At 37.3% G+C, this 24,932-nt stretch overlaps 1 protein-coding gene across 1 annotated transcript in view; it reads right to left on the bottom strand.

The window, feature by feature from the left end:
* Positions 1-1,580: 1,580 nt before the first annotated feature.
* The window catches only part of LOC128685314 (uncharacterized), a 79,354-nt gene continuing 56,002 nt past the window's right edge, over positions 1,581-24,932 (bottom strand). The window contains exons 6-7 of the mRNA XM_070082726.1: positions 3,126-3,173; positions 1,581-2,587 (exon numbers count right to left, since the gene is read on the bottom strand). Coding sequence (XP_069938827.1) covers positions 1,850-2,587; positions 3,126-3,173 — 786 coding nt within the window. The 3' untranslated portion in view covers positions 1,581-1,849. The remainder of the gene's footprint in view (positions 2,588-3,125; positions 3,174-24,932) is intronic.

The raw sequence follows: 24,932 nt of genomic DNA, 5'->3' as shown, positions 1-24,932 counted from the left end.
TTTTAAAATGTAGGCATTCCAATGCCTAATAACTACTTAAAGAGCAAAAGAATTAACTTGCGAAACTAACTTGAGACGTTTATGTTAATTACGTTAAATTAATAAATATTTTGTACATTAGTTTGTAAATATTAAACAGTAAATTTGTTCCTTAAACATGACTCCTTATAATCTTAAGAACATAAGCGCCATATATATATATATATATATATATATATATATATATATATATATATATATATATATATATATATATATATATATATATATATATATATATATATATATATATATATATAATGTATATATATATATATATGTCGTGCCGGATAGGCAGAACTTGCGATCTTGGCTTAAATAGCAACGCTCATCTTGCCATATGGGACAAGTGAAAATTTGTGTATGCAATAATCTCGCCAAAATCATTCTGAACCTAACGAAAAAAAATATATTTGATTGTGTTTGTTTAGTACTAAATTATTGTAAACGTATTTAAAATATATTTAGTTGGGTTAGGCTAAAATAAATTGTTCTTGTTATAATAAGGTTAGGTAAGTTTTCTAAGATTCTTTTGGTGCAAAATTATAAATTTTTACATTAACATTAATGAAAAAAATATATCTTTAAACGTATAAGAGAAAATTTCAGAAAGGACTTAATTTTAAATGAGTTCTTGCTAATTCACCAGTTTTGCATATTCGGCACGACATATATATATATATATATATATATATATATATATATATATATATATATATATATATATATATATATATATATATATAAACAGACGGGCGCCAACCGTTAATATACTCGACTTAAGTGTATATATATATATATATATATATATATATATATATATATATATATATATATATATATATATATATATATACACTTAAGTCGAGTATATTAACGGTTGGCGCCCGTCTGTTTGTGTTGCAGCTTTCAGAACGAGCTTATTGAAGGAACGTGAAGAATATGATTACTGAGGATGTTCACATTCCTGCACGTGATGGGAGAACAACAACCCTTAGCCTTCTGTCTTGTCTTGTCACAGTGTGAAAACAACTGGTGGCCTCAGGACTAGGTCTGTAAGTCAAAACAACAACTTGTGCTTCCTCTTTTCGGCTTGTGACTTGTGTGGCAACATCCCGTGGCATCTTAACTTAAGTTTCTACTGGTGTGAGAACAACAACCAGCAATATCTGAACGAGGCTTTTGTTATTAATGTGAGAATAACAGCTGGATGCAATCCTGAACTAGGCTTGTCGGTAGCTACAAGCACATCTACCTTCATTGGTAACTTAAACAGAAGCCTGTGACATGCAAGCGATATCAATATTGTATAAATTAATGAAGACTATCCTTTGCTGTGAACACGTGTTCATATTATTGTTTTTTACACGTTTCTCATATTGTAATGTTTCAACACGTGTACATGTTTTTAAATGTAAAGCTTGTCACTGGTTGGTTTGTTACGTTTAAAGCTTATTGACTGCATGAAGGCCGTTGAAGCTGCATTTTACTTATTCCATAAATTAGGAAATAAAGTAAATCTTATATGCGCCGAAATATACACTTGTTAGTACATATACATCTTTCGGTGGATATACATTGGCAGACACATGTTTATATTAAACAAGATTAGAGATTTATAAAAGAATTAAATAATACAGAGTAAATATTAATTATAATGAAAATATTTTTGTAATTGTCCAGTTTTTTTATTGAATTAAAATATGTTTATTAGTTAAATAAAATCCTTCTCGATATATTGAGTACAATATATTAATGTTACAGGGTAAAGTCTTGACTCCTTTCCAAACACGGTGTCTGAACAAATGTCTTAGGGTGAACCATATAGACCAGACGGAGCAGAGACGCCTATGCTGATAGTACCCTTGCTGAAGTCACTGACGCTCCCAGAGCTAACAAAACTACTGGCCCCTCCACTTGCGCCACCGCCTCCAACAATGCCACTGACGCCATCGCCGCTGCTACCAATGAGTTCACCACCACCTTCAGAGGCGGTGCTGAGGGCAGACTGGAGGTCACCACCACTGGGTAAAGTCGGGTTCTCTCCCTCAGCATAGTTGACAAAGTACACCTCGGGAGCTGGCTGCTCAGGTCCTGGTGCGTGAATAAGCTTGTGATCATGATGAGGCCGCTTGTTAAGCACGTACACTACATTCCTTTGTTGTGGTGGTGGCACCACGATGGGTTCTTGGCTCAGAAGCTCCTCTGGGTACTGGATGAGTAAAATATTGTCTTCAACTCTTGGTGGAGGAACGTTTGGTCTTGGGGCTACGATCGGGGTTGCTGGAGGAACTTTGTACAAGAACAAGTTTCTGGTCACCTGAGGAGTTACACAGCTGCCATCCACATGCCGGACCTGCCCGTGTCCACAACTGACTACAGAATGAGAGGGACCAGAAAATGAACCGCCAAAGGACCCTGTACTCTCTCTGAAGAATCCTGCACTACCTCCAGAGGATCCTGTATTTCCTCCAAAGGCAGACAACGTTGGAAGACTGTAGCTCTGCAGCGAGCCTGCCGCGGCCGCTGCCAGTATGCACAACAATATCTGTGGAATAATGAAAATAGTCTAATGTACAATAGAATAAAGAAAGAAATATATCAAATAATTACAAACAACGGCCATATACCAGGACGGATTAACAGCTCACAACACTTCAGCCACTCATGTGTTAAGGTTCTACAATATATATAAATCTGTCATTACCTACATTTGAGAAGCTAAACTGACCAAAAAATATTTTCTCATCAATTTTAAAGTTTAAGCTAAAAATCACTAGAACTAGCTATCGATATCACTGCTATGCTCAAAGAACAGTTTCTTGTACGTTGATCTGAAACAGTTAACCCCTTCACAAACTTCTTTGCTATACATCGAAATACTTCGAGCTGAAAATTATTTCTGAATTAATTTTTTTAGGAACACATCACTTAACACTCCTATGAGTGGCTGGGGCTTAAACACAGTATCACTGACTCTTACAAACTTTTATCACTCGTTTACATCCCAGGTAACAGTCCGGGTCTCCGAAGATTATCTACTGGATATTATTACGCCACACAGAGAGAAGGGAGAGAGAACTCACCAAGAGCTTCATGGTGAAGAAGTGTGATGCCTGCTTGATCCTTCCCTCCTTTTATACAACTGACCTCACAAAGACGATCATGTGTCCTTCATTGATAGCCCTCCCCTTCCCTCCTCTCACTTCAATAATCCACCAGACACACACACACGCACACACACACACACACACACACACACACACACACACACACACACACACACACACACACACACACACACACACACACACACACACACATACACACACACACGAGATCAAAGAGTCAATACCCCCCTGTGGGCAACAGACACAGCGTACTTTCGCCGTTACTGACATGTTGACCTCATATATTTTATTATTAACCAAAATCTTCGATTTGGCATTTATGTTAATTCCTGTAATTTTCATTATATATTTCGTATTCTTATTCGTGTAGTTATATTCCTTTTCTAACGTTTCCTTTATATCACAAATCTTTTAAAATACTGCAATGTATAGATGACTGTGTATTGGTCAGGATATAAGCCTTTTCTGGAGAGATCATGACTCGACAGTACCCTATTAACACCACATAGAAAATTAATTAATACCACATTGAAAATTAATTAATTATAAAAAACTAACAGACGTATTGATATATATATATATATATATATATATATATATATATATATATATATATATATATATATATATATATATATATATATATATATATATATATATATATATATATATATATATATATATATATATATATATACATTGTGTGTGTGTGTGTGAGAAAATCATTGAGTTAGATTTGGCTTGTCTATATAAGAACAGCAATGAATTATAACTAGCGTGCCGATCTGTATAAGGGCTGAGAAATTAGATACAATAAATAGGTAAATTAACATATAAGAGGCCAAAACATCTTAGGGAGGAAGAGGAGCATTTCCATGCAAATGAGACAGTCACCTCATAGACATTTTTTTTAAATAAGAGAACTAAAATGGAAAAGTCAGACGTGAATATTAATTAACATTTACAAGGGAATCTAAAACCAACCCTGAAGGTTCCTTCAGGGAATTTTTGAAAAAAAAGGGGAAAAAAGAAGTTTAATAATGAGCAACGAATTGTGTTTCATTACCACAATTATTTAAGCAGAACTAAAATGGTAAGTAAATACCGACAGAGTAAGATGATGACACTTTAGTGGATACCTTCATTAACAGCAACGTTTTACTCACGGAGGAGCTTTATCAAGACAGTAGGAAATACTCAGAGAAGAAGAAAATATACACGTACAAAGACAGGTGAAGTGCGGGAAAGGATCTGCAGGCGAGCAAGTTCATCAGAGGCGCACTACGCTATTATGTTCACTCCCGGACGCTCCTACGTGGGCGGAACGTTGTCTTCAGTGGAAAATATCCATTGCATTTCAGAGCCATTTAGTCCAACTAATTTTGTGTTCCTTTCATACAAAATATACAACCGAAATCTCAGCTATTACGAGTATGAATGACCAGCTGACAGAAAATTATGAAGGATTATAACTAATAATACGATTCTTGAACGAGCAGATACGTTAAAACTAAACCAGTCGACCACCTTGCTTGTCAGTTACACACAGATGGCTTGCTCAGTCAGGCTGTTGGTACTCGCTGCATACACCCCATTGTAAGCACCATAGCCCGGCTAATCAGGAAATCTAACACAGATTCTTGTCACATTCCCTCTTGAATGGTGTCGAAAACTCTTGGACAATTTACACTTACTGAGTTACCTATTAACTAAGCTTCTGTGCCACGGCTTTACATTGGCTAATTTACACCGCTTACTCACGCTTAAGATGTTATAAGAATCAAGTTCACTCTGTAGATTTGGAACCAAATTCTGGACCAAACTTATTTTAACCATTTACAGTGCCCCTGAAAAATATATATTCTGTTTTACCTATTGTCTGACTCTTCAGTCTTAGATGAGGGCTGCGTTTAACTAGTGAAAGCCCTCAAGGTTTATCTCATATATATATATATATATATATATATATATATATATATATATATATATATATATATATATATATATATATATATATATATATATATATATATATATATATATATATATATATATATATATATATATATATATAAACAATTCGCAAACATGTGAAATTATCTACAAACATTATCTTTTAGTCCACAGCAGGATTCGAACTCACACACTCTGCATCAAACTACGCAGTACCTCCTCCACTCGGCCAGATCCCAGACTAGTGAGTGGAGAAGGTACTACGTACTTTGATGCCGAGTGTGTAGCTTCGAAACCTGCTGTGGACTGAAAGACAATGTTTGTAAATAATTTCACCTGTTTCAAAACTGTTAAGTAGTTTGGTAGACAGCAACCACCCAGGGAGGTACTACCGTCCTGCCAAGTGAGTGTGAAACGGAAACCTGTAATTGTTTTACATGATGGTAGGATTGCTGGTGTCTTTTTCTGTCTCATAAACATGCAAGATTTCAGGTACGTCTTGCTACTTCTACTTACCCTTAGGTCACACTACACTTGCATGTACAAGCATATTCATACATACATATATATATACAATATATACATATATATATATATATATATATATATATATATATATATATATATATATATATATATATATATATATATATATATATATATGCCCCTCTAGGTTTTCTTCTATTTTCTTACTAGTTCTTGTTCTTATTTATTTCTGCTTATCTCCAAGGGGAAGTGGAAAAGAAATCTCCCGTAAGCCATGCGTGTCGTAAGAGGCGACTAAAATGCCGGGAGCAAGGGGATAGTAACCCTTCTCCTGTATATATTACTAAATTTAAAACTGAATTTAAAGTTTCGTTTTTCTTTTTGGGTCACCCTGCCTTGGTGGGATACGGCCGGCTTATTGAAAGAATATATTTATATATATATATATATATATATATATATATATATATATATATATATATATATATATATATATATATATATATATATATATATATATATATATATATATATATATGCGTGTGTGTGTGTGTGTGTGTGTGTGTGTGTGTGTGTGTGTAGGGAATACCATGAGTCTAGGCCTAAAACAAAGTGCTTCAACGTGCTATCTCTGACTTTCATCAGTTCAAGCGAGCTTTGAGTTATGTCAGAATGTTAACAGAGTTTTAGGTTACATTCATGATAAATTCATGTTGGTGGTCAATATTTAGTCTGCTTAATAACTCTAGTCGTACTGTGTCTTCAGAATTTTTTGCATCTGTTGTCGTCAGTGAACTTTCCATTTTCCTTTAACACAGGAATGTTAAAACATGTTCTTTTTTTTTTTTTTTTTTTTTTTTGACTTTCCATTAGTGAAAAAAAAAAGTATTTTGGGTTACCTTAAATTTCACTAATTGTTTTTATTTTCTCTCCTGGTTATTATATAACCAGGAGAGACAATACCAATATTTTTCTCTTTCTTTAACTGGTGCTTCTTTTACTGAGATACTCTTATACTCTGGAAAAGTTCCATCACTCATTGTCTTCAGCTTCAAGATGATAAAAATATTACAAGGATTAATAATAGTAGGAGGAGGAAGGAAGTCAGGGAAGGAGAGAAATATGAAAAGAGTATGGGATAGTGGCCCTTCCAACTGTATGTCTAAGTTAGAATACATGTCTGAAAAACAAAAGAGACTGGTAAATGAGATAAACATATATCTATATGTCGGTGAGTTGTATGTATATATAATGTATTCGTATACATATATTTATGAGCAGATGATCGTGTACACGAGGCTTAGTAGATTTTTTTCCATGTAAACTTTTCGTGGAGATCAAGGTGTGTGGTAGTATGAAGGAACACAGGAGACTCCGTGATAGGCAGCTGACCGGCGTGCCTGATGTAGTAATGTCAAAAAACCTTTACTGATTCAACGTTTCACTTGGGATTTTTGGTTGGAGTATCTGTGGTTCTGATGGAACAATCGATGGGCTTGTGTTCCGCCCATGAAGGCTCCAAACAGTTCTTGTTTGAAGAATTGTTTGCAAAGGTCCTTAAAGGACGCAGCTTTCTACTGTAGACTGGCTGATTTATCCGGAGTCACAAGTGTAGATGTTAACTGTGATATTCATTTCTCTGGCTCACACAAGGTGTTCTTAGAAGAGTGAAAGTTCACAGGTGTTTTAAGTGGGCCCGCACCGCTGGAGAGAAGTGGCGTTACCTGGAAGATAGTGGAGCAATGGTGGACTTAAGGACCACTATATCCTATAAACAGTCAAGAAGGAAGGTATCTCTGTTCTGAAGGTTGTGTGCTCGTAGAAGATCGTCCAGGTGATTTACACAATGTCCATCACGTTATGATAAAATTCCTGATGAGGGAAACTTAGCCTAAAATAAAACATCCAAAACATTACTCACGTGTAAATTTAACTGACTGTCGATATAGTAGTACTTTTCGTAATCTCATTTTGTCAGACACCGGCAGCTTCGATATTTCCTAAGTGCTATCTAGAATTATTAGAAATCCCCGACACCTCACCACCCTCCCTCCGTGCAGAAGGGGAATTACAAACAAACCTCTGGCGATCTTAGGGAACAGGACAAGTTTTTCATGTTGGTCCCTGACCAGCCGGGCTGTAGTTCGTACGTTGGACTACGTGCATCCGGCAGTAACACCTTGGTTGATTAGGCCTTGATCCTCATGGAGACCTAGTCAGGAACCGGGCAGCAGGGGCACTGACCCCCGAAAAATTTCTTCAGGCATCCTTCAGGAGAGCCCACAACAGAGTTATCACCCATTAACTGATTTTTACGAATCATTCTTTCATCATTTTCTCTTTTTTATCTTTCTGTACAACTTTAGTGTTAAGTCTCTGCTAGCTTTACGAGGGAGGACCAACCTTGCACCTCAGCTGTTCGCTATACATGCCGTCACTTTGTCCTCTTATGAACAATAAGGCTAAATAAATGAAACATCAGTACATAAGATACACCGAGAGCTGTATTTCTCAGCGTTTGTATGCTGAGAGCTTACTTTAATCCCTATTTTAATGAATAAAGTATTCTTGACTGATTTTGAAAAGTCTAAGTGCAGAGTTATTAAACACCCTTAACTAACCAACCAACTTTAACGCTGGTATGTTAAGTGTCTATGTGCGTTGGTGTAGTCCTCAAGGAAACTGAGCCAAATCAATAATCACTATCTTTAACAAATGGGGTGAAATGAAAAACTAAATGGTTTCAAAAAGAAAATCTATTTCCCCCCCCCCCTCTTGAAGCTCTTATATTCTCTTCTCAGAGGATATTCGTCTTCACAGATTCCTCTATTCGAGGTAAAACCCTATACAATTTATTAAAAAAGGTACAGTTGTGATTAACATTCCCTGCAATTTTTTCGTCCGTATTTGGGTTGTCGTTGGCTTGTCTTGTGGCCCTTACACGCCTCATACAGGAAGTCCGTGATATTCGAGGCTTTCTTGTACATCTTCAAAATTACATGTATACGAAATGAGAGTCCACACAAGTAATGATAAAGCCTTGAGGCCAGACATGCGGCCACGACGGTGCTGGTACTCGGACGACTCACACACGCAACACCAAGAAGACATCAGTAGGAACAAGCTAATGTTGTGATTAAAAAAATGGCAAACGTGGTTTGATGTGGAAAGGTCTAAAATCCTAATCCTCAGGAATGTAAGTAACCCTTGCATTCTTAACTAAATAATATTGAACCTGATTATACAGTATGTGACAAGAACTTAGGAATCTTGTTAACCAGAAATCGAAGGCCAAGGCAGCAGTACCTAAACGTCCATAATAATATAACAGATTACCTGGTTTAATATCAACAAATATGAGGAACAGGAGTCAAAAAGTTATTGTACAGCTCGGCATATCTCATTTAGAATATGGGGGGCAGTTCTAGTCTCCATGATACATAATGGATATTAATTAATTGAAAAACAGAGACGGATAAAAAGTAATTTATTCTATAAGGAATCATGCACCCGAAGATAGTTTGAGACCTCTACATTCGCACACTTTTGATTATTATTATAATCAAAGGGGAGCGCTAATCCCGTAGGACTATGCAGCGCCTGTGGGGGGGGGGATGTGGAACGTATTCAGGCTTAATTCAGTGAACTGGAGCACAGATCCAATTCCCTAGATCAAGAACCCCTCACCAACGTCAAGGAACCTTCCTTGAAGGGCGTGCACTTTTGAAAGTCAGAGAATATAGGGGGAGGTGATATGGCTGAAGCATACAAATAGAAGACAGGTGCTATCTTATATGGTTTCTAAACCTACATTCATCAAATCTGAATCCATTGTTTCGAGTTATTTCTTGGTCAGATATCCTCAGTACCTTATAACCAAGAAATAATTCAAAACAATGTATTCAAGTTAGATAAATTCAGATTTAAGAAAGGGATATAGTAAAGTAGTAGTAGTTTGGCAATAGAGTTGTTGACGAGTGGACCTGTCAAGCAGGATAGCTTCAAAAATATTCTGGATATATAAGGGAGAAGGGTAAGCTTAGAGGACATGAGTAGTACGAGCCCTTAGGTTTACTGTAGTACTCCTCTATTTTTACGGACCAGTATGTTAATTTTGAAAGAGTTATTATAAAGGAATAAGAAACGCTAAACGAGACTGAAATTAGACGCAATTGAATCCAAAAGAAATGTGAAAGAAATATTTTAAGGCCCACTGAAAACTGGATTTGGACAGCTTACTGATAATGAGCAGGCAATGTGCTCACTTATTTAGCGGTTATTTCCTGTCCGTCTTCACGCAAGAAGACACTAATGATATCGGATCAATAATCATAGTGGTTCTGAAGAAAACAAGTTACCTTGTTTCTACCTCTACAGCTATTCGTATCTTTTGCCTCCTCATCTTTGTCTTTCAACTATTTCTGATATTATTACCCATGTTTTATGAACGAGTTTCTTCTCTATCACTTTGATATTAAACGACAGTTTTGTTCTATAACTTTGATAATATTTATTTATAAAATCAATAGTATCATAATTATGACATCTACTGCCCAAATTTATCATAGCACGACCGGTTCTTCCCCACAAACAACCTTTCCTCTAACTATTTTTAGTTTAAAGACATGTACACAGCAGAAACAGCCCCATCAACTGAATGCTGCAGTTGTGGTCATTGATCTAGATAAATGAACCCCATTCATGGCAAACATGTTATTCTTGCCTCAGAAGTGGTCCCTTTCGTATATAAATAGGGTTAGTGTCCTTACAGTACTTGTCCAGCCAGCAGTGAATACCAGTTACTCTGGAAAACCATTCACAGCCAGTACCAAACTGTGGCAAAATGTCACGTATAACCATATCCTCCATCCCAGCCCCAGGAAAACATATACCCGCCACTTCCTAGTCCCATCCCTGTTATAAAAGGCACTGTCTATTCATTTAACCTGAAAATATCGTACTACATACCTTCACTATATCTTTTTGTTGCATCGTTCTCGAATGTCAGAAACCACATTTGTCCGATCTACACAGCGAAGAGATTGACAGCCACGACATTAATTTCCTCAACCTTTATCTTCACTTCAATCACCTTGTAGAAACCAATTCTCAGTCACTGTCGCTGGTATACTCTTATTGGTTAACAGGACCATTCTATTCTTTCTAAGAAGCTGTATCTCTTTAGCTTCACCCAGCGCTTCCTTCATCTGAAGATACATCTGATGAATTGTAAAGGACCTGCCTAGTATGGGCCAACAGGCCTCCTGCAGTGTTCCTCCTTTCTTATGTTCTTATGTTAAACTCAAGGAAGATATCCTGAACACCGGTGGCACTAACACCGAGAATTCAATAAGCACGTCTTCACAGGACAATTTAACTCACTACTGACACAGCTCAGCTGATTATTAACATAAAGAAACATAAGAATGAAGAACATTGCAGCAGACCTGCCGGTCCATACTAGGCAGGTCTTTCTCAAACCAAAACCCTCTCACAAAATGTTGAAAAGTTGCTCAGACACATGTGCAACAGTTGGATATCTTTATTTTTCCCTCTAGGCTGAGGGACTGACCACCTCAAACTATTTTTCCAAGGTTGATGGACTGATTACATCATCCTTATCTCGTCACTTCTGTTTCCTACAATCCATTCTCTGCATTTGACTAAAGAAGCCTACTGCGTAGGCGAAACGCTTCAACAGTAAAAATAATGAACCGCTGCCTATGTGTGTTACTCCTCTAACGAAAATATTTGCCCAACCCATTTTCAAGGCTACCCAAGGATAAGCTTCGATAACTTTACCAACTCAGGTTGTGAAAGACAAGTGTCAACAGTGAGCTGACGCAAGTCACCTCACTACTGAACACAGGTTACCTCACCATTGAACACAAGTCATCTCACTACTAAACATAAGTCAGCTCACTACTCCATACAGGCCAATTCACTATTGACACTGACACAGGTCAGCTCACTACTGACACAGGTCAGCTCACTAGTGACACAGGTCAGCTCATTACTGACACAAGTCAGCTCACTACTGAACACAGGTTAACTCTCTGTTGAACACAACATAGCTAAACGACTAGTTTTCAAGAGACAGAGTGTTTACACTCATAATTATCAGTGTATGTACACCGAGAGTTTACTTTGTCTTATGTTAGTACACAGGTGAAATGCGACATAGTCTAACCATATGCAGCCGAAAGGCTTTAAACCTAACAAATAAAAAGGTTTTTCTATAAGCGTTTAGACCATACACAATTATTTGTATCTCTCAGTATGTTCATCCTTAATGTTCATCCTTATTTTATGCATTAAAGTATTTTTTTTATATTAATGAACTACTGAACTGTGGCCTTACAGACTAATCGACTAATCAGCTGTCTTGTGTTGTAAAGTCTGTGTGTTATTAATATTATGGCTTAATGGGGGATTCACTATTAATAAATAGTGGATTTTATCGATCTGATACGAAGTTTCAGGACTCGGCGAACACTACAGACACTAGCCTATGTCTCTCGACTCACCTCGCTCTTAACACTTTAGCACTTTACTTGTAAATGACAAATTAGATATTTAGTTATTCACCTGTTTAATATATGGAAAAAAAATTAATCAGATGTTTCGAAATTTCACTTTTATCTGTCGATTAGGACTCTTGGGTTCGACTGATTTAAGACACTATCCAAACACTGAAAATAAAGCCCTTCGTGATAAGTCAACAAACACGTTAGTATGCTGATTGTGGTCGATATTGATCAAAGCCTAAAAAAAAAAAACTAATGCTAAAAGATCATTCTTCTTTACCATTAAGATGAGATTTCGACTTTCAAATAATAGGCTGTCTGCTTATTTATGACTTGAATGATTATGGCTTTGTCTCATTTCCAATGGGATTCATGTTGGTTTAAAAACATAAAATTGGTCGACATGTGAATTAAATTTCAAGGAAGAACAGATGAAAGAAATTCCCGAGTTGTGTCCAGCCTTGTGGTCACCTAAGCACTCTTCAACTCGAATCCTGCGATGCAGCAGATTCCATTCTGAACCTACGAAAAAGCCTTTAATAATAATGCAATGTATATAACACACATACATTATATATATATATATATATATATATATATATATATATATATATATATATATATATATATATATATACAGATGTATGTATATATATATATGTCGTGCCGAATAGGCAGAACTTGTGATCTTGGCTTAAATAGCAACACTCATCTTGCCATGTTGGACAAGTGAAAATTTGTGAATGCAATAATTTCGCCAAAATCATTCTGAATCTAACGAAAAAAATATATTTCACTGTGTTTGTTTAGTATTAAATTATTGTAAACAAATCTAAAATATATTTAGTTGGGTTAGGCTAAAATAAATTGCGCTTGTTATAATAAGGTTAGGTAAGTTTTCTAAGTTCCTTTTGGTGCAAAATTATAAATTTTTACAACAACATTAATGAAAAAAATATATCTTTAAAAGTATAAGAGAAAATTTTAGAAAGGACTTAATTTTAAATGAGTTCTTGCTAATTTTCCAGTTTTACATATTCGGCACGACATATATATATATATATATATAATATATATATAATATATATATATATATATATATATATATATATATATATATATATATATATATATATATATATATATATATATATATATATATATATATATATATATATATATATATATATATATATATATATATATATATATATATATATATATATATATATATATATATATATATCACAAAGTGACCAACATATTCACGTTCTGTCCCAACAAACTAAGGAATCTCTTTTCCAACAAACACAAACATTCAGCTACGCAAGACATTCCATCAAAAAACTGAAGATGTGTGTCACGCTGATTCCCCCCTCCCCCCGAAAAAAAAAACACTGCTTCCTCCCTCATTAAACTCAGTATGGCCCTTGATGCCGGTGAGAAGGCTCCCCATCCAAGGAATCAGGCTTACCTACACTTCCTTTGAGTGAACCTGAATGCCTCATATTTCCAAGGTCCTAAATGACCTCTAAGGATATAGTGCTTCCCTTTGATTTAAAAAAAAAATAATTAAATGAATAATTCAATTTAGCCGACTTCAAGTTCGACGACGTCATGTGAAAGCCCAGATATGACTAACGACCACAAGCGCTTTATCCAGGAGACAAACCTTTGTTAGTGTTCTGAGCGTGCATCTCAGTCGAGGTGGCTAGTCATTCCATCCACTTCATGATCACGACACTTCATCCGATTTTCGTATTTGCATGAATGCTTGTGTTGTGGTGACCTCACTAGGCTCCCCACACTTTTCCACATGATCTTTTGTCGCTGTGATCCTGGTAACTCTCTCCACAACTAATACCCCTGTAAGTGCATTTGTTTTGCAATAGAGTAATTTCGCCTTTCTCGTCCCGCAGCATGCAACAGACGAAGGCATTTTAAACCACATGTGAAGTAATCTGTCAAGTGTTAAGTCAGGCTATAGGTCACTAACAAGCACTTCAAATTAAGTACTGGGTCACCCAACAAATCTAAGCTGGCTTTTACCCACTACCGAAAACAAAAACTAGCGATTTATACTACAGTACTATTAAACACTTTTTTTTCAGAAAAGGTGGATATTTATAAATGCCATCGAGTGACTTGAAATGAGTTACAAGTCGGATCATGACTGGCTTACAAGTAGTATATGGTCAGCTGCGGCATTGTTAGATACCGAGCCTGGATGTTGTTACTCACATACGCTTGTAACAGACTCAGAGGTCAGGAGAAAATGTGTTAAAAAACTGGACGTTACAGGAATAAAAACAGACAAGATTAACTTAATGGGGAATGAGTACGATTGTTTTATGAGAAATGCGGTAGTAGGAAATTCATTAAAATGTTTCGCCCTGACGGGCGAAACATTTTAATAAATACAGTATTACGGATAAATACAGAATTTCGGATTAGTTATGTCCTTAGCATAATACTGTAATTGGATCATATTCAACACATGTGAGTTTTTACCATCGATTACAACCAACTGGGATGTTTACTGAACGCTTAGTGCAGAAATAACTCTTAAGAACGACTACAGCTGTCTTTATACAATATCCCCCAGATGAGTAAGATTCAGCTCTGATGGGGAGTTCGCCAAGTAAGCACATGGAGGAATGCACGAGAACCTTCCCGCAAATGTTCAATATATTTTATACTTGCTGCTTTCGCCATGCCAGCATTGAATACTTTGATGTTGCAGAAATGTTTATAGTCGGTACGGATAGGATTTTGATTGACGATAAGCCGGAGTACGCACGAGGCTGGTGTACATAAGTGACCACAGCCGTGTGCAGGAGGGCACTCACCCCAACTAGGGATCAAAGGTGTCGGCTACTTGTATTACTCCCACATGATAGCGTAGACTAGTGTTTAGTTTCGAAGTGCATTCCTTATGATTATGACGTGATTCTATATTCAAATCTTACCAAAAATATACGTAAATGGAATTCAATTTGGTTCTCAGGTATCACGAAGTACAGTGGTATGTTAAAAGGAAGGATTTCCATATTTGATGGCCATTGTAAGCAGATATATTTAGAGAAGAATAAACAATACGATGTGTTTTCTTCAGTCGCTGGTTGGTTGTTAAATGGGGTCTAATTAGGGCCTAATAGGTTGCACGTAATCGTTTCACCACCACATAAGTATGCATTAATTCGTAAAATAGGGATCAAAGAAAATTCTCAGCATATATATATACTGTGAGAAATACACCTCTCTGTGTAAATCAAATTATTATACATATTTATTCCTGCAATGAAACATCGTTAACTATTTGCTGCAACGAAGAACATTAATGACGTTAGATAATGTAAAGAAAAAAACTGAATCGAGGAAAGAAATGCTAAGCTAGATAAATGTGTGATAAATCATAAAACGTTAATTAATGTTAAGGTTTAAGGATTGTTGGGATCATTAATAATCCTGGAGTAAAACAAGAAAAACATTAATTGAACAATCTTTCAACTGTGAGCTTCATCATGCAAGACATCTCAATGTGTAAAACTCAGCCTGTAACATAACTCAGTATTTTTCTATTAATAAATTGCCTTCAATGCCTGAATAAATATCCAACGTCCCAGTCTTAGTTTATAGCGTAAATTTTAAATAAGCAATATCTAAATGATGTATTAATGAAGTAATAAACTCTCCCTTACAAATTAGAATAATAATAAATAATAAAAAGAGTAACGACACTAGAAAATTTTTTGGTTTAAAACCTATTAATACACGAGGGTCCGTAAGGCTGCATGTAATCTATTCACCACCAAACAATATTGTAATCTCAGATATGGCTCTAATGTGATTAAAGTAAACTTTAAGCATACTGGAAACTAACCCTTCTACGTGTATAACCACTTCTCAGTGCAACATATATATATTCTCATCAGGATATTTAAAGTTCTACTCACCTTTTCCATGATCACATCTGATTTTCTACTGGTTTTTGAGCTTATCTATAGTTGATTATATAAATTCTCCAGTATTAAGAGGGTTGTGGAGACAGCTGTATTTTGGGCCTATTTAAGTAAAGGCTGTTCTTGTAACATAATGTAACCAAACCTAACCAAACGTAGCCCAACCTAACCTAGTCCAGAAGAAAATTTAAGGTAGCGTTAAGTTAGGGTTGACTGAAAAAAAAAATTACTGCTTTCATTGTACAACCCACTTGTTTATGACAATTCGTCATCCTAACCACAAACAACTTGCCAATGTTTAAAAAAACAGTTAAATGGGCGAGTGTCTAAGGCGCCTTGAACAGTTTGGGAGTGCAGCGGACAAATGTAGTAGTAGCAGCAGCAGCAGCAACACACACAGCAAGAGGCATTCTTGAACTTCCTCAGCGGTCGGGCGAAGTGCCCAAATCTGAGGTGTGACTCCAAAAGGATCCTGTAGTGCTTGCTGCCTTTTCACCTCCTGACATCGTCTGCTGCGAAGCAGCTGCCACACACTTCGAGCCCAGTGTGGGCGGGGTTTGTGGTAGCCCAAGGTGCCTAGCTTTTCCCTCCCAGCCCCGTGGGGGCGGGGAATGGGTCTAGACCTGGGAACAGTTGGTCCCAGAAGAGGAAGTACTTGTGCCTCTTATGGCAGACATTGGTCTGAGACTCCCTCGACAGGGAGCCAAGGCCGGGCCACCTCTTGGAAAAGGCACGGGCCGGGCGAATATACCGGTGAAGCTACAACAGAGTACTGGACAGTTGAATTATGGTTGATTGCTCAGAGCATGCGTAGTGCCTTTTTCCTGCTCACGTCTCAGATTTTTGGTTTTATCACGTTTTAACTTATATTAATAATTTTCTTTTGCGGCATGTAATAATTTTTTTATGAGAAGAGTAACCTAACCTAATCTATGTTAGCAATGTGCTGCAAATCCTACAGAATCTACTGAAATTCTCGGAGGATGGGTTTTTATCGGAGAATTTGCACAAAAAATACTTATATATCTAGTACTGATACTAAAACAGACCGGGAAAATCAGCAATTCCACCTACAGTTTTGCATGTAGCGGACGGAGGATCGAGCCTCCAGCACTCCTTCGCCACAATCATTGTATATCCACATCAACAGATAGTATTCGTCACTATCAGTGGTGAAATGTTCGCTATGAGAGTGGCGAAATATTCACTATGAGAGTTTATGAGGATGTTGCTGACTCCTAGGAGTAATAAACCGTCGTGGAACATGGGATGCACAATAAAGTGGCCGCTCCAGCAGCAAAGATAACTAATAATCGTGGAATAATAATAACATAAATTCTCAGCAGCCTGTTCGCCAACACTTTAAAGTTGAGGTCATCCCCGAGTGCCCTGTGTTATCCACTACCTCATCAATACTTCATAAGTTGGAGATGCTGCAGAGTGATATAATCAATTCGAATAATAATAATAAAAATATTCAAATGCAGTATTATTAATATATATTCTAGTATAGGGACAAATTTACTCGTAAATTCACAAATAACCCGCAATTAGGAGAGAAAATTTATAAGGACGTTTGGTTCCGGTATGGATCGTTGTCAAGTAACAATGGTCCGGGACTGACCGAAACGTCATTTCAAGTTTCATCTCGTTAGTGTGAGTTATTTGCTAATTGTTCCAGCCAAGGTATTGTCAATTATTCTTCGTCATGCGTATTTTTTTAAGTCATAGCCATACATTTCTTTCTGTTACTCCATGAGCTGCTACGCATCGAGTCATAATTCGAGAAACAGTTGAATAATTTACTAAGCATCAGCCAAAAAAAATTTTTTTACATAATTCTAACATAGTTTAAAATTTCTGATATAAGACTATGCGTGTAATTTAATTGTTTTCACACCATTCCTACCAGGATAAATGACGGCCTTTTTTTCCAGTGAGCAAGAGATACCGGCAATAAGGTTCGTACCCAAATGGTTAATGATGGACTAACTGAGCGTTCTTGATTGTCCAGGACCATCCAAAGGAATTAGAAGTTTGTGTTTTGAAATGATATATAGCGAAGTGAACAAGAGATATCCACATCCACCGCTTGAGAGAAGCTTTATAAGGCCTGGCTAGCACTGGTCGAAGACCGCGGTTATGAAGATGATTAATTTATTAAGAATGTTTAGAAAGTGCATCCTCAACCATGTTACCGTGGCTAATGATTCAAAAAATTAATAATGGAACCAAAAACAAAAAAGGATCCTTACTGTGGCGTTTGTAAAATAATAATAATAATAATAATAATAATAATAATAATAATAAACAATTATTCTATTGGTTTCTGCTTGTAACAACAGATCTTTTTAGCTACCAACCTGATGTTAGGCTTATAAGTCTGGTTCCAGGTTTGTAAACCTGGTGCCAAACTTGTAAGTCTGGTGCCAGACTTATAAGCCTGGTACCTTTCGTTAGGCTTTCAAACTTGCTAACAGGCTTTTAAGCCTTGTACCTGGCTCTGCACCCAGTCGTAAATTTTGTACCGCTTTACAAGCCTAGAACCTTGTTCTAGGCTTGTAGAACGGGTGCTAAACTCGTACAAGAGCAAATGACAGGGTTTATATTGCATGTGTATAAGGTTTGTCAGAAAACAGGACAAGAGTTTCCTGACGAGGGTCTTAGTCATATGATGTCCCGCAGCTGAGTTTTTGGTCATCTGACCGAGGCCTTCCGCTGGCTTACAAGTCCACCCCATTAAAAATTATGGTTATGATAACATAAATGATTGGATTGAAAGGCAGTTCCGTTACTATTGAGTTTATGGTCGCATTTTCCAGCGTATCTGTAGGTTATGTAAATTCTCTAATATCAAGTACACTGTGTAACGGAGACATTTTTTGCCTGTGGGGAAGGCCCATTCCTTGGTAATTCTTCCCTCCCCCCTCCCCCACCCCTCCAAAAAAAGTAAACAAATTTAGATTATGTTGGCTTTTTCTTTTGGGGGGAGTTAATAAAAAGATATTTTCCCACATATCTTAACTACACAACTTGCTTAATATTGGAGAATTTATATGATAAAAAACCGCAGCCGTAAATTCATTATTCACCGGCAGTTGAAATAAAATATTTACAAATTGTAAAGAATGGCCTCACCCATTTTGCCTCTGCTAAATTACGCATTGATGTTATAGCATCACATGTCACATTACAAGCTATTCTTGGGCTAATATTTTGCTTAGTGGTTTGTGTTTTTTCATGTAAAAATTCTCCAATATTCCAGTAGGATGTGCAATGGAAAAAAGTTAGATTTTGAACCTACGGGGAAGAACCTTAAAAAAAAAAATAAAACGCAAACGTAGCTTAGCTTAGCCTAACTTAGAATTTCACCGCAAAAATTGAATCTAGGTTAAGTTAATTGTGTTAGGTTGGATTTCTTGTTATGCTTAGTTACCAAACAGTTTCTCTCACAGCCACAGAAAACTGCACAACTTGTTTAATTTTAGAGAATTTACACAATGACCTTATCGCTCAACAACCTGCCCGGAGCTAAATAATACTCCATTTTTATACCAGGCGTGGTACTCCTGCATATTTAAACGTTTCTTGTTTACGTTCAAGCATCGTGTTGCTAGGTGTGTCGTGGCCATATTTTAACTTGATTTATTGTGCACAGGTAATTACATCTTTAATGACGCTCATGTAGTCGCCAGGCTTTGAACTTAATAAACCAAAAAAAAAAAAAAAAAAAAAAAAAAAAAAACATGCAGAGCATATTAACAGAGTATATATTAACAGAGTATATATTAACAGTATATATCAACAGAGTATATATTAACAGAGTATATATTAACAGAGTATATATTAACAAAGTATATATTTCTCAGTGTATTCACCGAGTTTAGTCTCTATTTTGGAGATTATTATTTATGTTAATGTACAGACGTACAGTTAATTTACAGCCTTAATTAATGACTATCATGCAGCTGATAGTGTTTAATCATAGTAAAGGAAGTAGGTATAAATATTATTGTGGTATCAGTTTCATTTAAGTATCATCAATGATAGGGATGAATTGGTCCTCTACTGTAGCGTATACATAATGAAATACTGTAATTATAACAACACAGTTAATAACAAAAACAACACAGTTTGGCAAGTAAACCATAGAGAGTGTGACTCAAAGATCAGGTGAAGAGCCTCTAGCTCATAAAAGGACCCGTTTCATCCTTATTAAGGTAAAGACGGACATGTTTCCTTACATATGTCTCACTTTTTCACTTAGCAGTAAATAGGTACCTGGATGTAAATCAACCGTTGTACGGTAGCCTATAGGTTAGGCATTGAACTGTGCAGCGGCAAAATAAGGGAAAGGAAAACACTCTGTATTCTGTGTAATGTATGCTAGTTTACTGTAACGTCTTACGAGATACCTTTATGCTACTTACATACATTTTTTTATGTTAAATATTATTTATCATTAATATCTAGTGTATAGTAAACATAGACAAGATACGAAACGGTGTGTTGATAAACTAGATGCTTATTAAACAAGTTTTCAAAAATATTTTTTCTTGGATACTATTTAACATAAATAAAATTAACATGCTGCATTCTGTGAATTGTACCATTTTCTCCACGCTTACTTTTTGTGTTATTTAATACAAATATTATGTAAAGAAGGGTGACAGTTCTCTTCAGCTTGGGAAGGTGTCGGGACCAGCTTGATCCCAGATCCACCAGCAGTAGCATCAACAGCAGTAACATCAACAGCAGTAACATCAACACAGTAACATCAACAGCAGTAACATCAACACAGTAACATCAACACAGTAACATCAACACAGTAACATCAACACAGTAACATCAACACAGTAACATCAACACAGTAACATCAACAGCAGTAACATCAACAGCAGTAACATCAACACAGTAACATCAACAGCAGTAACATCAACACAGTAACATCAACACAGTAACATCAACACAGTAACATCAACAGCAGTAACATCAACAGCAGTAACATCAACAGCAGTAACATCAACAGCAGTAACATCAACAGCAGTAACATCAACACAGTAACATCAACAGCAGTAACATCAACAGCAGTAACATCAACAGCAGCAACATCCACAGCAGTAACATCAACAGCAGTAACATCAACAGCAGTAACATCAACATCAGTAACATCAACAGCAGCAACATCAACAGCAGTAACATCAACAGCAGTAACATCAACAGCAGTAACATCAACAGCAGTAACATCAACAGCAGTAACATCAACAGCAGTAACATCAACGCAGTAACATCAACACAGTAACATCAGCTGTCATTATTGTCAGGTTTCCTTCACTCACTACTCTCTGGTGAGTTAGTCTCCTGACTGTCGTTATCTGTTATTTCAACTTTCCATATAAGTTTTCCGTTTCTAATATTATTTATTATTACTTTAGAATACAGTCTGTAAGACCCTAGTAGTTAGCACTTATTTTTTATTATAATAATATATAGAGAATACAGTGTTAGTCTAGGAAGAGTAAAGTTATTTTTATAGTTCATTTCACTGCCATAAGACTAAATTTTTATTATATTAGTTAATAAATATTAATTGAAATTTACATATTGAATCAGTTACATTATTATTTTGTTTTCGTTTCACTGTTATTCCTATCCCAAATTAAAGTAGATATAAGCCTTGAGCACCGGTAACTGACAGTAAAACATCAAATTACAGCACTAGCTTCACTGTCTAACTTACTGCTTTTACTAAAGTACTGCATGAGAGCACTACACGGATTAAATAAATATATACTAGCAGTTCTAACTCCCTTAAATTCCAAACTTAATACTGGAAAGGATGACATCACTTCCAGTCTCATTATCACCGTCCGTCAAGCACTTTATCGCATCGTTCTCGGCTAGATTTTTCAGTCCGAGACTAGACTCTGAAAAGGATTATATATATATATATATATATATATATATATATATATATATATATATATATATATATATATATATATATATATATATATATATATATATATATATATATATATATATATATATATATATATATATATATATATATATATACATATATATATATATATATATATATATATATATATATATATATATATATATATATATATATATATATACAAAACAACCACTGTGAAAGAATAGAGAAGTTCCAAGCGCTTTCGTGACTACTCACATTATCAAGGAACAATGAAAGCAAAGTATGTGTATGTATAATGTTGGCCAAGACCGTAGTCCTGGCACGGGTCTCAATCTTGCGATGACCCGTCTCTGGCTCCCGAGGGAGAAAGGTTTCTACAATGATGCGACATATGCTGTTCAAGCACTCTTCTGGTCAGTTCAACTGGTGCATCTCATAAGCGACAACACCGTATGTAATCCTAACTAGGGACACTAGCGAGGAGGAGGATATGTCGTTATCACAGGCAACAGCTTGTCTGGTTCGTTGACTCCATGGTACACAAGTGTGGCCGCAGTCATCTCTGGGTCCTCTTCGGGAGGGAATATCACTCCTAGTTGCCTGCGGAGTGTCTCAGTAACTTCGCACTACAGAAGATAGTGTGTTAGGGGCCGCTGGACAACGTGCTGACAGTACTGGCACATCTCAGCCTTGTCTACCATCATCTTGGCTGTGGGAAAGCCCAAACGAAGCCGATGGATGGCGGTACACTGCGCTCTGGACCAGCTTCTATCATATGGAGGGTGTTCTCCCTGAGTCGCTGCTCGGTACCAATGTTGAGATGGGGTATCACCTAAGACCTCCCCCATAAGTTTCATGGCTCTGGCAGCCACCAGTTTGGTCTGTCGTAGGCTGATTGGGACAGTAATCCCAACATGTGGATAGTCTGTTGCTGCCTTGGCTGCATCATCTGCCGCCTCATTTCCCCGGATGCCAGCATGGCTGGGGATCCAGTTCAATGTCGATCTGTTACCCTGAACTTCTAAGGCTGTCATTATGCTCAGGATCGATGTGATGAGGTGAACATTGTCCTGTGGTTGAGGATGGGAGAGGGCATTGATTGCAGAGGTGGAATCAACATGTATGACAGGTCGGAGTCGATGTCGTAGGGCATGTGACAATGCCTGCTGAATCGCCACCAGCTCAGCTTGAAGGATCGTGCAGTGGTTAGGGAGTCGCCAGCCTTGTGTGTGACCATTGTGGTGGGTTTAGAAAGACACGTAAGCAAACACTATAACATATTTATTAGAAAACGTTTCGGTCCTGGAACCTTGATCACTTCTAACATACAGAGGTAGAAAGACATTATATATATAGGCGGAGAGTGAGATGTGACGCACGTGACCTGAGGAATGTCATAAGAACATAAGAATGGAGGAACACTGTAGAAGGCCTACTGGCCCATGCGAGGCGAGGGTAGACGATGAAATCACGTGACTCCTGTGTTGTTGGGTTGGTACTGCTTAAGTATCATGTATGCCAATGTTTTTGAAATTTTGTAGTTTCCAGTGTTGCGTTCTATAGTGTCGGTGACGGTGATTAGTGAGGCTTCTAGGCACCGTCGGCGTCTGAGGTCTGGTTCGGTGAGAACGAGTTGTGCCTCGTTCCAGTTCATCAAATGCCCCGTGGAGTCTCTGTGGAGGACACAGGCGTACCTTACATCGTCTCTGTTAGAGGCATTTCGATGCTCATTCAGGCGGACTGCAAGATCTCTGCCTGTCTCGCCTACATATTTCTTGGGACAGAACCCACAGGGGATAGTGTAGACGCCTGCTGTAGAAGTTAGAGGTGTGGGGCTGCGTTTTGTAGTGAGGTCTTTGATAGAGGATGTGTTTATGGTGGAAACGTTGATGTTACTCATAGCAAGTGCCCGGCGAGTATTCGTGGCAACATCGCCACATGGGAGTACTATGAACTGTTTAGGGGGCTGTTCCATGGGCGGTTTGTTGAGGATAGCTTGTGCCTTGAGTCTGCAATCTCGGATGAAGAAAGATGGGAACTGAAGACGTGTAAAGGCTTGTGTTATGTAAGCGCATTCTTCTTCTAGAAAACAAGGGCTGGAGATGCGAAGAGCTCTCAAGAAGAAGCCAATGAGGACTCCTCTCTTAGTGCGGGTATCTTGGTGTGAATAAAAGTGTATAAGATCGTCCTTGTTGGTAGGTTTTCTATACACTTTGAAGAGAAGTTTGTCACTGTCGGGAGATCTGCACAGTAGAACGTCGAGGAAAGGAAGTTTGCCATCATTTTCGAGTTCAAGTGTAAACTTTATTGATGGTTCAACTGCATTGATCTTGTTGAGAAGGGCCTGGATATTGAGACGTCTCGGATAGAAAACCAATATATCATCAACGTATCTTAGCCAGGTAACGGTGTTGGGAATGAGGGTGCTGAATTTCTCTGTCTCCAAGTTTTCCATGAAGAGGTTGGCAAGCACAGCACTGAGCGGGCTGCCCATTCCCACGACCATTGTGGTACAGTCCAGCTGCTGCTCTCTTCCTGTCAGGGTTGACAGAACCATCTGTGAAATACACTGCACATGTGCCTCCCTCTGCCAGTGCCATGCTTGTCTCAGCATGATTGCTGAGGGTGTCTTGACTGCAGAGACGCTTAGAGATGGGTAGCTGCATGATGCAAACATCGGCTGGATCTGGGCGCCAGGGAGGTGGTGGATGGTACCCAGCAACAGGAAGGTCGCAACTCTTCACAAGGAGTAGTTGTATAGGCAGCAGCTTCCGCCCAGCAGCACAAAACGAACGAATCCAGGAGTAGTCCGTGAAGAGTGTGGGATCTTGTGCCATGGTTGTCAATATCCGTCTCCTTAGTGGGGTACCTTGCTGCCGGTGCAAAA

This window comes from Cherax quadricarinatus, chromosome 8 (genome assembly GCF_038502225.1).
Source record: "Cherax quadricarinatus isolate ZL_2023a chromosome 8, ASM3850222v1, whole genome shotgun sequence".
NCBI lineage: Eukaryota > Metazoa > Arthropoda > Malacostraca > Decapoda > Parastacidae > Cherax > Cherax quadricarinatus.
Note: the sequence above shows the minus strand (reverse complement) of the source record. Positions and strands in the feature narration are given on the sequence as shown.